At 51.8% G+C, this 15,480-nt stretch overlaps 2 protein-coding genes across 3 annotated transcripts in view; both read left to right on the forward strand.

Annotated features, from left to right (window-relative positions):
- Nucleotides 1-2,147, forward strand: part of COL5A3 (collagen type V alpha 3 chain) — a 35,637-nt gene extending 33,490 nt beyond the window's left edge. For both annotated transcript variants that reach the window (XM_036903575.2, XM_036903581.2), the window contains exons 66-67: nucleotides 855-1,094; nucleotides 1,191-2,147. In XM_036903575.2, coding sequence (XP_036759470.2) covers nucleotides 855-1,094; nucleotides 1,191-1,337 — 387 coding nt within the window. In that variant the 3' untranslated portion in view covers nucleotides 1,338-2,147. The remainder of the gene's footprint in view (nucleotides 1-854; nucleotides 1,095-1,190) is intronic.
- Nucleotides 2,148-12,109: 9,962 nt separating this feature from the next.
- Nucleotides 12,110-15,480, forward strand: part of OLFM2 (olfactomedin 2) — a 44,847-nt gene continuing 41,476 nt past the window's right edge. Inside the window, exon 1 of the mRNA XM_036903642.2 lies at nucleotides 12,110-12,287. Coding sequence (XP_036759537.2) covers nucleotides 12,222-12,287 — 66 coding nt within the window. The 5' untranslated portion in view covers nucleotides 12,110-12,221. The remainder of the gene's footprint in view (nucleotides 12,288-15,480) is intronic.

Here is a 15,480-nt window from a genome sequence, read left to right on the forward strand (position 1 = left end):
GCCTATATAACATCAGTGTATATGCTAAGCACTGGGAACATAGGAGGAAATAAAACACTGTTCCTGACTTTGCCAAGTTGCTATTCTACTGGGAATATAATTATGGAAACAGACAATAACCAAGGAAACAAGGTTATAATATCACATGAAATATCTTGGTTTCGGTTCCCCCAAAACAGACCCTGAGATAAAGACTAAATCACAAGGCATTTATCTGGGGTGTGATTCCAGAAAACATCAGTTGGGGAATCATAGAAATGATACAGGGGAGAGAAGGAAGACAGTAATCTCAAGCCAGTGATATTTAATTATGTATTTTTTAAAACTCAATCTATCCAAAATATTGTCATATCAATAGAAAGATTAGTGAAGCACTGAACTTTTTTTCCTGAAAGTTCTTCAGAGTCTGGCACATATTTTACATTTATAGCCCATCATAGTTCGGATACCAAATTTCACTGAAAACGCTGAGTCCAAGCTTGGATTTCATAAAACCTGCCATTGAAGAAGTAGCGTCTACATACTCAAGTTGTACCAAACTGAAGTTTTCAGATAGCTGGATCGAGGCCCGGTTATTAGTTATGATTTTTGAAAGTCCAAAAAATTACATTAAACAATCAACATTTTAAATGAAACAATGAATGAATTGAAGTTAAAAAAGAAGTCCCAGTGTCATCGGCCACATTTCAAGCCATCAGTAGCCATGTGCACCCAGGGGCTCAGAAGGGAAGCACGGTGGCTGGTGGCTGGTGGCTGGTGGGGCCACCCCAGAGATGGTGAATCTGGCAGGTGGGCTCCCCTCAGAATGAAGGGAGAGTGGAGCACCCCTGTGTCCTGCTTTGTCCCACCCCCAGTTCTCCTATGTGGACGCTGACGGCTCCCCGGTGAGCGTGGTACAGCTGACCTTCCTGAAGTTGCTGAGCGCCACCGCGCACCAGAGGTTCACGTACTCCTGCCAGAACTCTGCTGCCTGGCTGGACGAAGCTGCAGGCAACCACGGCCGCTCGCTGCGCTTCCTTGGGGCCAGTGGGGAGGAGCTGGCCTTCAACCAGACAGCAGCAGCCACCATCGCTGTCCCTTATGATGGCTGCCGGGTAAGGGGAGCTGGGGGGAGGGGGGCTGGCCGGAGCAGGGCGGGGAGGCTCTGGCTGCCCTGGTACTAACTCACCGTCCTGTCTTCCCGTGGGCAGCTCCGGAAGGGACAGACGAAGACTGTGCTGGAGCTGAGCTCCTCCCGAGTCGGGTTTCTGCCTCTGTGGGACGTGGCGGCCTCTGACTTTGGCCAGACGAACCAGAAGTTTGGGTTTGAATTGGGTCCCGTCTGCTTTAGCAGCTGAGAGTCTCCGGGGGTGGGAGGGACAGTGAGGGAGCCCCAGCTGGGGGCACATTGGTGCTGAGGCTCTGAAGCCACCGTATTTATGGTCTCCGGTGACTGTGGAACCAGGGGAGAGTCTGCACATCACAGTCAAGCACTATTCCTTCTCCATTCCAGGGAGCTGGGGGCCCAAGAGCCCAGCACCCCCCGACGCCCCGCCGGCATACCTGCAGTCTAGCTCTTGCCCCTCTCCACGCCCACCCAGTCCTCGACTCCTCACCCCTGATCCCCAGCGCAGTGAACTAACTCAGAGCTGATGAATACCCCCCGATGCCTCCCTCCCCCTCCTCACCCAGTGAGTGTCCTCAACACCCTTTGGTGCTACCCTTCCCAATAGTTAAGCACTGGACATCTCCTGATCCCAGGCTGGGACCCCTTCGCTCCATTCCTATTTTCAGGTGGGTTCACAGTAAAGGAACTGAAGTCCAACTACAGGGGGAAGGAGGACTTCCCGGACTTGGCTGTGGGCTCCTTCTCCTGCCTCAGCCCAGCTCTGAATACCGCACTCCCCCCATCTCCCCGAATGCACCTTGCCATGCCAGGTGGTCTGGGGACCAAGATGGTGGGGATGAATCAGGATCCTAATGGTGCTGCCCTATTTATACCTGGGTCTGTATTAAAAGGGAAAAATTCCCTCTGTTGTATATTTAATCTGCTTTCTCCTTAGGGAAGGCTAGGATATGATGAGAGAGATTCTAGCATGATCCCCACCCCTCCAGGGACGTAGGGCACAGTTGGCATCGTGAGTCGGAGAATAAACCAGTGAACTGTGTCCCTGTCTGAGTCTTTGCTCTGGTGCTGGCTGTATCTGTCTCAGGGTCTGGCTTTTGTCTCACCTGAGGTATATCTGTCACCTCTTGTCTAATTGTGTCTTCTGATAGAAGTGGCTTTGTGGGTTGGGGAATGTTCTCACCACAAAAATGAAATGATAATTATATGATGTAATGCATATACAGGTGTCGGCTCTGGTGGGAATCATTTTGCAATATATAAGTGTATCAAATCCACACATTGTACACTTTGGACTTTACACAACGTTATGTGTCAATTATAGCTCAATAAAGCTGGAAAAAATTGTGAACCCCTTAGAATGACATCAAACTTGAAAGAAAGAAGAGAAAATAGCTGGTTCTCCCTGTTGACCCGATTAGTCCTGGAGTCACCGGCTGATCAAGAAATGACATGGGATGTAGTTTCAGTTTTTAGATGAAATGACTAAAAGTCAAAGGTTTGGGTGGAAAGTTGGGGGATGGGTTGGGGGGGTGGAGAGAATTGAGTTAGGAGTTGACCCTTGGGGTGAGTTGGGGGCTAGGGGTTAAGGGTTGAGTGAGTTGCGATGAAAATGGGCTGAAGATGAGTTGAATTGGAGATTGGTCTGGAGTGAGTTGAGTGAGTTCAGCGTTGTGGATTAATGATGGGATCTGTTGAATTGGAGATCTGGCAATGAGTGGACTGAGTAAAGCATTTGGAATTGGATATTAGAGTTAATTGAATTAGGGTTGATTTGAGACAGGATGAACGGCGAGGTAAGTGGTGGTTGCTATGAATAGGGGGTGGGGATTGGCAGTTTGGTAAGTCAGGATGGGATCAGTTAAGATGGGAGTTGGGTTTGAGGTGAATCGGGGGTTAGATTTTGAGTGGTGGTTTTTAAAACAGATCTATTGAGATGTCATTCACATACCATAAAATTTGCCCACTTACAGTGTATAATTAAATGGTTTTTAGTATATTTGCAGACTTGTGCAATCATCAGCACAGTGAATTTTAAGAGCATTTCATCACCTCAAAGAAAATACCATAACCAGTGTCAATCACTCTCCATTGCTCCCAAACCTCTTAACAGTAGGTAACCACTAACCTTTCCATCTCTATGGATTTGCCAGTTCTGGACATTTCAAATAGATGGAATCAGACAATATATGGCCCTTTGTGTCTGGCTTTGATTTAGCATGGTGGCTTCAAGGTTCATGTTGTGGCACACATCAGCCCTTCATTCCCTTTCTTATCCACTGTCTGAATGTGCTCTGTTTTGTTCATTCATTAGTTGGTGGACATTGTTGAGTTAGGAGTGATGGAGGGCTGGTGTGAGTTGAGTTAGAGGAGGTGAGATCAGGTGAGATCAGGGTGAGTTGCTCCCCCCAGAAACCTGCGGCTTACCTACGCCTTCTGTCACCAGTCCCTATACGGCCACCAGAATATTTGTCCTGGAGTCCCTCATGCATTCAATAAATGCTACCAAGAGTCCTAACTCTGTGAAGAATGTCAAAGCCCAGAGTTTGATGGATGCTGTCACTCATTCGTTTGGTTCATTCTAGGGAGTGTTGCTCAGTGCCAGGCACTGCTGTAGATGCTAGGGGTTAAAGAAAGATGTGTCTGCCCTCAGGATCTTATTCCTGAGGAAGATAGATAATACACAAATAAATAGCTATGTACTAATGTGATTTCAGATAGTAGTAATTGTTGTGAAGGAAAATCAAGCAAGTGACACGGAGATAGAGTGATGGGGTGGGCAGTTATCTGAAATAGGGTAGTCAAGAAAGGCTTCATGGAGGAGGTGACATTAGCGTAGAGACCTGAAGTGGGAGTGGGAAGAGATGTGTATCCTCCACACAGTGAAGAACGCAGAACCCCTCAAATATCAGTGAGGGCTCTTGAGGGAACAATCACCTCTTGGTCACCTTTGTCTCTATTTGCTGCTTTTGCAATTGTTTACTCTGTATTCTCTCCTATCGACCCCCATGACCCCCATGTAGACCGAGGCTTGTCTTCTTTTTTAGCATCCTTAACTCAAGAATGCATATGGTAACACCAGTGGTACGTGTTGTTTCCCTCTTCACTCTAGGCCTGTCTACATTTAGATCAAATTTATCTCCCTTTCTTAGGAAGAACCATTCAGTCTGTCCTACAGACCATACATTCCCACCCACATGATCCATGATTAGTTCAACTAACTGTTAATGATCAAGATTGCTGGTCTCCATGTCAGGTGCTGTTCCTTGAATGTTTGCCCTGGATCAAATTGTTGATTCCTCACCTTTGAGGAAGGTTCTGTTACTATTCCCGTTTTGCAGATAAGAAGACCTGGAGTAACTTGCTTAAACTCTAGAGCTAAAAATTTTTGCTAAACAAAGAGCCATCTTCTCCTTTAGGGGCATTTTTTGTCACCTAATGGGATTTTCCCCCCATCTTTTCCCATTGTTTTTCTGTTTCAAAAAATTGCATCCAATACACAATCCAGGATTTGAATGCATGTCCCCCATTCAACTTTGCAACTCCAGTCCCACCTAGTGCAGGTATTTTGGAGGGAGGAACAATTAATAGTGTAATGAGGACTCTTTAATTAGCCAAACGCTGGTTAAAGAATTAGAACCCCGGCCTTGCTAAGTTAAAGGGTAATTGAGAAAGGTGTAAGTAGGGAATTCTGGGCCTCCTGTGTTCAGCTGTGTATTTGCTCTGCAGTGGAGCCAGCAGCCAGCAACTGCTGGGCAAACCCCAGCTGATTTGCATATTCAGCGACCATAATTCATCACATTGCTGGGGCTTCCAGAGCAATTACACCTGCTGTTCTGAGCTGGGGGCGGGTGGGGTGGCCAGTGTGTCTTTATACATGGTTGTAGGGGCAGGTGAGTTGTACACACACATGTTCACAACATCATTGTACTTACACACAATGACATACACAGACCAGGGGCCCAGGGAATCGGGCCCTCATCGTGTCAACCCCCTTCCCTGCTCCCACTCCCCACTGCTGCAAGTCACATCTCAGAGCCACAAGCAGACTCCAAGGCAGACCCATGTGACACAACTCTGCACCCTCAGCCAGATCCAGGCACGCTGACACCCATAGCGGGCCACACGCACAGTTGCACACACACAGTTGTGCCTGGACACACACCCAGAGCCTCCCATCACACACAGTTGTGTTCACAAACCCACACACAGATGTGTAGCCACATCCAGAGAGAGACTCCAGTTATCACAGGACTACTCCTTTAAGTTCTGGTACCTGCTAGGCATGCAGAGGGACGCACAGCACTGCACAGAGAGACGGACCACTAACACACAAGCAACATACACAGGCCCAGGTAAACTCCATCAGGGAGAGTTCAGAGGTCCCTTCCTACACCACCCATCATTCATTCATTCAACTGACCAATATTTATTAATATTTATTATGTGTCAGGCACTGTTCTAGGCTCTGGGGATTAGCAGGGGACTGAACAAAGATCCCTGCCCTCGTGGAGTTTACAGTCTAGTGGGGCTGACAGGCAGTAAGCAAATACCATATGACGTGTAAGATTGCTATGTTGAGAAATAAGGCAGGGAGGAGGACAAGAAGGGGTGTTCTTTGAGATGGGGTGGTCAGGAAGGCTCCCTGGAGGAGGCAGCCTTGAAGCAGAGGTTCATATAGAGAGAGGGAAGGTGCCATGTGACATCTCACCTAGCCAGGCAGCGGCACTGAGCAGAAGAACAGATTCTCCAACAGGCACTTGCCCCACCCACATACGAGGGCCCCGTCCACAAGGGCAGACGCATGGCCTCATGTCCAGAGTGTCCCAGACCCCAGAACTCCCTTTTGTGAGAGGGTGAGGCAGGATCCTGAAGGTGACAGCGGAGTTACTCAGGAGGCAGGGGGAGCTGAGCAGATTGAAGACCACATTGACCCCGAGAGGCTGTCCTGTCCTTTCTTGACGCTGGCCTCATTGCCTATATACATTCCTCCCTCTTGGTATATATTTTTCTTCATTTCATGTTATTATTTTATTAGTTAATTAATTGTACTTTCTGGTTAAAAACCACATGACACAAAACTTGCCACCTTAACCGTGCCACACTTCATGGCCAGTCGGGTGGCATGAAGTGCATTTGCACATCTGCGCAGCCGCCCCCACCATCTATCTCCAGAACTTTCCCTCTTCCCCAGCTGAATCTCTGTACCCATTACCTCCCTGTTTCTCATGTGCAGGAATTTTTGTCCTCGGAATATTTCTGCATGTGTCCTGCATACAGGGGGCTGTGTCCATGAAGACACACCATGATTTGGCAAAGTTCTAAGCTCTCTTGAACCGGTAGAATATTGAACATGTTCTTTCGCAGCTTGCTCTGTAAGCTCACCTGGAGGGTTTTTGCATCTCCTTCATGTAGACACAAGTTATTTCTAGTGCTATCCTTTTTAATTGCTTTTGAAATGCTTACCTCAGCATAGTTATGTGTTCTACTCATGGACTTTTAGGCGGTTCTCATTTTGCTCCTGTTGACACATCCCAGCATGTGCCTCTGTGCACATGGATAAAGGTCTCCAGGGTGTATAAGTACACAAGAATGGAAATGCCCGGATATGGGGATGGTACATCTTCGGTTGCCCTGGGTACGATCTTCAGCTGTTCACCCAGACCTCATGTCCCCTTCTCACCACTCTTCTGAGGTTCCTTGGAGTCTTTCTACCTGGTGGCTCTGACCTCACTTGTCAGCATACTCACCAGGTGGCCTCCTGCACCTTGTGGCCTCAGGGCCTTTGCATCACTCCTCTCTGTCCACCTAACCCTGTCAGCTCTCAAACATGCCTGCTGGTTTCAGCTCTGGTGTTACTCCCTGACCCTGACACCTGACTCAGTCTAGATCAGGGCTCCCCAAACATGCTCAGAGAATCCTGCCCATCTGTGCATGCTGTACACCCTCAACTCTCAGTTCCTTGAGGATGAGGGCTACCTTGTTGATAGCTACAAACCCAGCGCCTGTGGAGCCTGGGGCTGCACGCATCTCTACTTGTGGATGAATGGACGGGTCCTTGAATTACCTCTGGGCAGGGATGAGGGCTGTAGACATCCTGGCTCCAATCCCGGCTCTGCCACTTCCAAGCTGTGTGACCTCAAGCAAGTGGCTTAAAGTCTCTGAGCCCCTCCCTTTCCTGTGAAACCCTTCCCAGGGCTGTTGTGGAGGTTGGGGGGTGGGGGTGGGGGTGCTGAAGTGAGCCCCAGCTGGGACTGGCTCGGGGCAGACCACTCTCAGGAGGAGCTGCTGCGGTTGGGAGCTAAGTTCCAGGCCCATAACCTTGGACTGGGGCCTTGCTCCTTCCTGCCTTGGCAGGGCTGGGAAGCGATGCTGGGTCTCCTTGTCCCGCCAACTCAACCCTCAATTCCCAGGCCCATAATGGGAACCACATGTGTTGGACGCGTGCCCACCCCTCTCCTTCCCCCTCCTCCTCCCTCAGACAAGTCATCTTCAGTCATCCTGTCCTCCTCTCCCTCCCTCCAACCTCATTCCCACGCTGCTGTGCGTGTCAGAGGGTGTCCGTGTCATGTTGTGGGTCCCTGTGTGTCTCTGCGTGTGGCTGTGTGTGAACTGTAGGCCTGTGTGTGTGTTTCCTACGAACCCTGTGTCTCTGTTGTGTGTCTGTGTGCGTTTATGTGTGAACCACCCGCCTGTTCTGACTGTCCTGTGGGTTTGTGCGGGTGTTAACGTATTGACTACATATCTGTTTTACGAATCCCCATGTATGTGAACTGCGTGCTTCTGTTGTGCATGTCTTTGGGTGATGAGACTATGGGTTTGTGGGTGTGCTGACATGTGAGCTCCATGTCTACCAGGGGATCTGTGTGTGTGAGCTATGGGCCTGAATTATGGGGTTTGCGTTGGGATCTGTGTGGTGGTGGGAGGCAGGGGTCAGCTGGTTCAGGGGTAATTGGGGCTGACATACCTGACGGTGGGTGTGTGTTTCTGTGGGCCCTGTGCCTGGCATGGGTAACTGGCCGTGTGCTGCTTCTACGTGACACCACCCTGCAGGGGCGTGACTTTGTGCCCAGACTGTGTATCTGGGTAGGCTACCCCTGGATCCCAGGGGTTCTGGGTTTGTGCATGGGTTAACATACTCTGTGGATGTTTTACGAATCTCTGTGTACATAAACTATGTGCCAGTGTTGTGTGTTTGTATGTCAGTTCACTTGAGGCCAGGTCTGGGCAACTGGGGGCGAATTCCTACTCCCCCAGTTGGGTCATTCAGTGTGTGTGCATGTGTGCGCATGTCTGGAGTCAAACCTGAACCAAACTAGGACCTTAGTTCTGCTCTACACCCTCTCTGTGGCTTTGGGTAAGCATCTTAAGCTTTCTGAGCCTCAATTTTTCCATCGGAAAAATGGGACCAAGGTAGATTATGTCGGTGCCCTGCTACATCCCCTCAGCCTTCATAGTTCCTGTGCATGCTTCTCCCAGCCTCAGGGCTGTCTTGGCTCACTGCCACCCAGGCCAGAAATGCCAAGAGCTGGCATCCCTGGGAGCAACCCTCCCCCAGTGACATGCAGGACCTGGAGAATAAACATCCTCTTCCCTCACCTTTAGGTGGGACAGCTATGAAGGGCAGCTTCTCCCAGGGGTCCCCACAGTACTGACCCTCAGTTGCCTATGTGGATTGATGAAAAAGGCAAGATGCACAACAGATAACCCAATATAATGAGAAATGGAGAAGACGGGAAATAAAGGAACCCCTGGATCCAGCCTTGCCTGAATTCCATTTCCCTGGATTTTTTTTTCCAGTTATGTGAGCTAATATATATTCTATTCTGCTTAGGGCAGTTCAAGTTACCTTTCTGCCACTTGCTACTAAGGGAGCCCTGCATAGTACATATAGAGGGATCATCAGTAAAGCAAAGGCAATCGAAGACATGCATGGTGTAAATTCATTCACTCCTTAGATTCTTCTGGATCATCTTCTGTGTGCTGGGCCCTGGGCAGAGTATGTAAAAATAAAGGCCTGGACTATTTCTTTCTCTGGCTTGACTCATGGAGAGATCATTGGAGAGTAAATGCAATGGCTGCCCAAGTACCAATTATGAAAACCCAATGGTGAGAGTTGACAGAGATTCAGTGCCCCTCTACCCTCCCTCTGTGTTACAGAGAACAGATTTTTGCCCAGGCCAGACTTGAGCCACCAGCCCATCAGTTTTGTTGCACAAGGTCCTTGAGCAGCTGATCTCTCTTCAACGATGTCCACTATTCTGACCACTGCACCAGCCACAGTGGAAGCTAGATGCCATGTTGATCATAGCGTTGGCCGTAGTGCTGATCTCGAAGCTGACAACGGCACAACAAGGACAATGAGCATGACCCTGACCACAGTATGACCTGATCATAACTTTGACTGTAGGTTGGCCAGGTCACTTTCCAAAGTAAGGTCAGAACAAGGACCACAGTGTAGCCAGAACAGTGGTTGTGACTCTGAACACAATGCAGCCAGGACACCGACTGGCATAGTAACCACAACACTGTGAAGAACGACCAGTGGAGACCACAACGCTGATGCTGATAGGACCAGGGGGTGGAAGGCAACAAAGATCGCAGTTCAATAGGACACTGGCCACGGCACGATCAGGACACTGCGGCCATCACTGACCACAGCTGCGGTCATGCCCGCAGCACTGAATGCATTGGCCAGGGTCCAGTTGAGACAGGGACCATGGGCTTAGACAGAGTAGGGTGAGGGCCTCTGGGAAAAGCAGGGCAGAATATTTACAGTCAGAGCAATGTAACAATGGGCAAAGAAGTCCCTATTGAAACCGTTAAGCATTATGCAAAGTCAAGGTCACACTAATTCTCTAGGGAAAAGATACCAGACTAAGAATATAGACAGAATATAGACGTCTTCATTGAGATCAGTTAAAGGTCAAAAGGCCAGAAGCAACTTGGCCTGGAGTGTCGAGTGTTCTGCAAGGGTATCTCAGCATAACCTGTGACTTCACTGTAAACAGCCCTAGCAAACAGACCACAACCCAGCCCACCTTGAGGGCAGGGCAGGTGGTACCAGTCCACATCCTAAGCCTTCAATTCCCCCAAATCCTCAACTGCCTATAAATCCCCTAGACAACGCAGCACCCCGAGCTCTCTTGTCCCCTCCTGGTGTAAGCCAGTCCTCTCACTGTATCTCTCAATAAAAGTCTCCCTGGCTCTCCTACCTTGACTGTTTGCTAAGTTCATTCTTCGACTCTGCAAACAAGAACCCCCAGCATCACAGTCAGAAAAGCAAAGTGCCCACTAGGCAGTTCAACAGCAAGAATTTAACATGGGGGTTTAGTCCCAGAGGTGTTAGTTAAGCTTCAAGAGTAAATGAGAGAAGTTGGTTCCCAGAATCCAGGGGCCATGGCCACCTGGCAGGAGCTAAACCACGATGGGATCTCCCTGTGGGGCTGAGACCACAGAGGAGGTACACCAGCCACCGCTGGAGGCACCCAAACTGAAGAGAAAGGAAGAATACTCCAGCTTCTTTTCTCCCACCCTCCAATCTCTCTCCAGGATGGTGGAGCATAGCCAGATGCAAGGGAACCTGGGAAATGTAGTTTGCAGGGAACATCTGCCCTGATACAGAGCAGGGCAGGAGAAAGATGGGGACCTAGGGGCATATTGACCAATGCCAAGCACATAACACAGCCCATAGCTGGACCATGACAATGGCCATCTCGATGACCAGAGTACAAGAAGGACACTGTTCAGGGTCCTGAAACACAGTACTCACAGGGGCACCACTCTGCTGGAAAGGGACAAGCAGGGCCCTGCCCCACGCCTGAGTTGACCACAGACCACAGTCAAGAGTTTTCCAGTTCCACCAGTCAACACCCCTCTCCTACCTGAAGTCTACCGCAGACTTAGCCTGAGGAATCAGCAAAGGGCCAACTCCATTTGGGAAGAGGAGGTAGAGGGATGTGTGAGATGCCTGCCCTTATTCAGTTTCTGTTCTGTGTCATGGTCTACACTGCATGGCCAGCGTCCTCAAGCCCGTGCCTCATTGTGATAATGCCCTCTGGGACCGAGTGCTGGCTAGGTGAGTCTCCCTACAACTCCATGAGGTGTCCTAAGAGAGGGAAAGCTCTTGCCTAAGGTCCCAAGGCCAACAAATGAGAAACCAGGGCTAAACCCAGGTCTATTGGACACCAAGCAATTCCTCCTTGCTTTGACAGAACCATCCATAACTGCCTGGCACACAGTAGGGTCAGAAAAATGCCAAGCTCTCTTCCCCCCTACAGATTTTAAAAGCCATTGAGGGGCTATGGGGTGGGAAGAAGACCAGGGAGGCTAAGGAGGGGCAGAAGCAGGGGCACGGACTGCTCTTCACATGCAGATGACTCCACCTGGAGGCAGCCTTACTATTTTGATTCTCTTAGGGTCTGGTCTTGGGCTGTTGGAACCGGAGAGAGGCTCTCAGGTGTGACAGGGCCGGGGAGACTTTGAACTGGAGGGGGCCTGGGGGGTGGCGGCGGGCAGGGTGAAACCACGATGCCCCCCAGCTGCCATGCCCCTCTGCCTCCCGCGCCCCGTTTTTGTCTCTCACCCCGTCACCGTCTCTGCCCCACCCACCCTTGTCCCTGCAGTGACCCCTTCACGCACTGTCCAATTTCACAGACTCTGCCTCAGTTTCCCTGTTGATTCTTGAGTTCTTTAAGGACAGGGGGCCTCTTCAATTTCTCTTCTTTCCTACCAAATCGCCCTCCTACTCCCCACCCCCCTCTCAGCCCCACTTCCAACAGGAGCAACGTCCAGGGAGAGTGAGATCGACAAACACGTGACGGAGCCCCTCCCCCTCCCGTGACCCGCCTCCACGCGGCCTGGGGGGGCCCCCCTGCGCGCGCCAGCCGCCCCCCTCCGGCTTCTCCGCGACCCCCGCAGGGCTGAAGGCGGCCTGGGGGCGGGGCGGGGGGCGGAGCCCGCAACAAAGGCCCGGCGCGCGCGAGGGCGTGGGTGGGGCGGCATCCCGGCCGCCGGCGGGGCGCGGGAGGCGGCGAGGGGCGCCCGGCCGGGCGGGGTCGCGCGCCCAGGCGCCGCTGGGGCGGGCGGGGTACGGGACGCCTGGCCGGGGCGCGTCATGTGGCCGCTCGCGGTCCCCCCGCCGCCGCTGGTCCTGCTGCTGTGCTCAGGCCTCGCCGGACAGGTAGGGGCCCGCGGGCAGGTGTGGGCGCGGGGGGCCCCAGAGGGAGGCGCCCGGGGGGTCTCGGCAGAAACGCCGCGGGGGCCCCAGGACCTCCCGCGACTGCGAGCGGCGGGGGTCGCAGCGGGGAGGGGCTGGGGCGGCCACCCTGGCTTTGGGCAAGAGACGGGGGGCTTCAGATCTAGCCTCAAGCCGGGACGGTTTGGGGGACAGTCCGACCTCAGCTTCGGGGTCCTCAACCCCTCGGTGACCCGGAGCCCTCGCCCCCACCATCTCGCTGGAACTCAGTGGGCCTGGGGGCCCGGGGACTTACGGGGGCCTTGGGCTGTCGCTTACCCTTCACTCGCTTTATTGTGGCGGGTGCCAGCTTCTGCAGCAGCAGCCCCCTACTCCTCGCCTGCACCCCCAGAGTGGGAAGGGGGCGGGACTCATGTGTGAGTGACAGACGGGGACATGTGTGAGGTGCTGGGTAAACGTGTGTGTCTTTGTGTCATGGCTGGGTGTGACTGAGATGTGTGTGTGTGTGGCCGTGCCGGTGTATGTCCGACTGGGCGGGAGTTGTGGTGTGACTGGGAGGCAGCGTTTGTACGGGAGGGGGGTCCGTGTGGGACAGTGGGGTTTCTGTGCTGGAGGGTTGGTATGGCGGGCTTGTGAGCCTGCGACCTGGAGTTGTGTGTCTGTGACAGGCAGTGGGGCAGCAAGCGAGGACTGTGACCCTAGTGGTGTTTGGGCAGCCGCAGCTGTGTGTAAAGCACCGTGTGTGACTGTGTCCCCATAGGCTCTGTCCCTCTCCTGGGGGGTTATGCAAAACGTATGTGACCAGGTGTGAGGCTGTGTGAGTTTGAGGTGACCGCGTGTGTTCTGTGCCTTTGAGTAAGTCACTCATAAAGACGGATGGGGGGTCTGTGTGTGCAGACATGTACATCCGTGTGTGTGTGTGTTGGTGCTTGCACACTCCATTTATGGTTTCACAGAAGCAGGACCCATGGTACCCCAGCTCTTGGGCAGGCTTGGGGGGCCTTGCAAAATGTGGGAGTCCCAGCTTCAGCTATTGGGAGGCCTCTTTCCTCCTCCTTCTTGGGGGTGGGAGTTCTCCAGTTGCTTGGATCTGTAGGAGCTCAGAGGGAGGCTGGAATCAAAAATGAGAAAATAATAATTATAATAGTTCACACTTATTAAGTACTTATTATATTTCAAGCGCACAGCATGAAGTAAGGCATTTAATCCTTCCAACACCTACTGTGGGTGCTTGTTAAGTTCATGTTACAGATGGAGAAACTGAGGCACAAAAGTTAAATCACTTGTTCAAGTTCAGGCAGCTCAGGAGTGGCGGGACTGAACCTAGGCAGTGTGGCCCCTGAGCCCACACCTTTACTCTCTTGTTAAATAATCCACTCCATGGGTGTAAGACAGTGCCTGTGTAGAGACTAGGAGAGATCTGTAGGTAGCAGCTCAAAGGAGAAACAGCCCTGGTACCTTCTATTTCCTGGTTAAGAGAAGAAAGGAATCAGACCCTTGCACCCACCCTGAGGAGGCCATTGAGGAGGATGGAGGTCAGACCCTAGAGGGAAGGATTTCCAGGCCATAGGGGGAGATCTTGGGATCCCTTCCACCACTCCCACATACTGGTTGGGGTGGGAAGTGTGCTCAGCACCTAGCCTCAGGTTGCACACAGTAGTTTGCTCAATGGATATGTGCAACAGGAGAGAAAGGGACAGGAGACCATGAGAGGCATGCACTTGAGAGAATACTGGAAAACAGTGAACCAGGGGTGCAGCTGCATTTGTTCTTCAAGAAGGATCCTTGGAACCACCACCTGGGGATTCTCCACCACCTCACTAGCCCCTAGGGAATTCTAGATTTGCATCCTGTCACCTAGAGTGGCTAGGGGTGCCAGAGGGTGCAGGGACAGGTGAGTCTTACAGACTCCAGGGTTATTGGGGGCGGGGCTTATTGTAGGCTGGGCTAAATTGGGGTAATCAGTTGGGACAGGACTGGTGGGTTACCCCCGACCGGATTGCTGTACTTCCATTTTACGGGCAGCTGTAAAACAGTCTCAGACCCCAGCTTGCCCACCCCACCTGGCACCCCAGGGAAAGCAGGAGTCTGGAGGATGGATGCTTTGTCTCCTCCATTGCTTCCCAGAGCCCCCTCCTCTGCCCTTGATGGGCCCTGGACTTCCCCAGGGGACCTTTCAAGAAATCATTCATTTGTAACCCAATCAACATTGGGGATACAGCCCTGCACCAAGTCATCAAATCCCTGCTGTCCTGGAGCTGACCTTCCAGCAGGAGAATCAGATGAACTGAATAAACCGATAATACAGTGCGAACAACTAAGTAAATAAATCACACAAGTGGGCATGAAGAATAATAAATAGGGCCCAGGGGCGTTACAGAGTGATGGTCGTGGGGTGGGGGGCTTTTTTCACAGGTGTGGCCAGAGATGGTGTCTCTAAGGAGGCGGTATTTAAGGCGGCACCTGAAGGAAGTGAATTTCTGGGTGTGTCTGGGAGGAACATTCAAGGCAGTGGAGGAACAGCAAGAGCAAAAGGCCCTGAGGTGGGAACAGCTTGGTGTGTTTCAAGAGCAGCAAGGTGGCTGGTGTGGCTGGAAAGGAGTGAGCAAAGGGGAGGATGCAGGCAAATGAGGTCAGGGAAGCCAGGCAGGGCCAGACCAAGTGGGAACCTGTGGGCTGTGGACAGGAGGTTGGACTTGACCCTGGGAAGAGGGGAGCAGCATGTCAGAGGAGTTGTCCATCTGGGATAAACCCTGGATGGAGCTATCAGGTAGCTTTCCCTGTGGGAAAGATGCCCCCTTCCTGACCACTTGGGAATCCTCCCTAAGATCTAGCTGCATCTTCGGCACCATCTGAGTTTGGGGCCACCTCTTTCCTGGGGTCCCCATGAGATGTGAATTGGAGTCCTTCTGTTTGTATTGGATGCCTCAGGGTCTCTGCACTTGCCATTCCCTCTGCCTGGGACACTGTTCCCCAGGTAGCTACTTGACTCCCTCCCTCCCCATCTGCTTAAAAGTTACCTCCTCTGAGAGGCCCTCCCTGATCAGCAATCTCAAATAATCTCCCCACTGCCCCTCTCTGAGCTCTTACCGCATTATTTTTCTTCATAGCCTTTGTTACTGCATTTCCGTCATTTATTTACTCATTCATTGTCTGTCTTCCCCTAGAGTAGCTGCTC

Source organism: Manis pentadactyla, chromosome 12 (assembly GCF_030020395.1).
Source record: "Manis pentadactyla isolate mManPen7 chromosome 12, mManPen7.hap1, whole genome shotgun sequence".
Lineage (NCBI taxonomy): Eukaryota > Metazoa > Chordata > Mammalia > Pholidota > Manidae > Manis > Manis pentadactyla.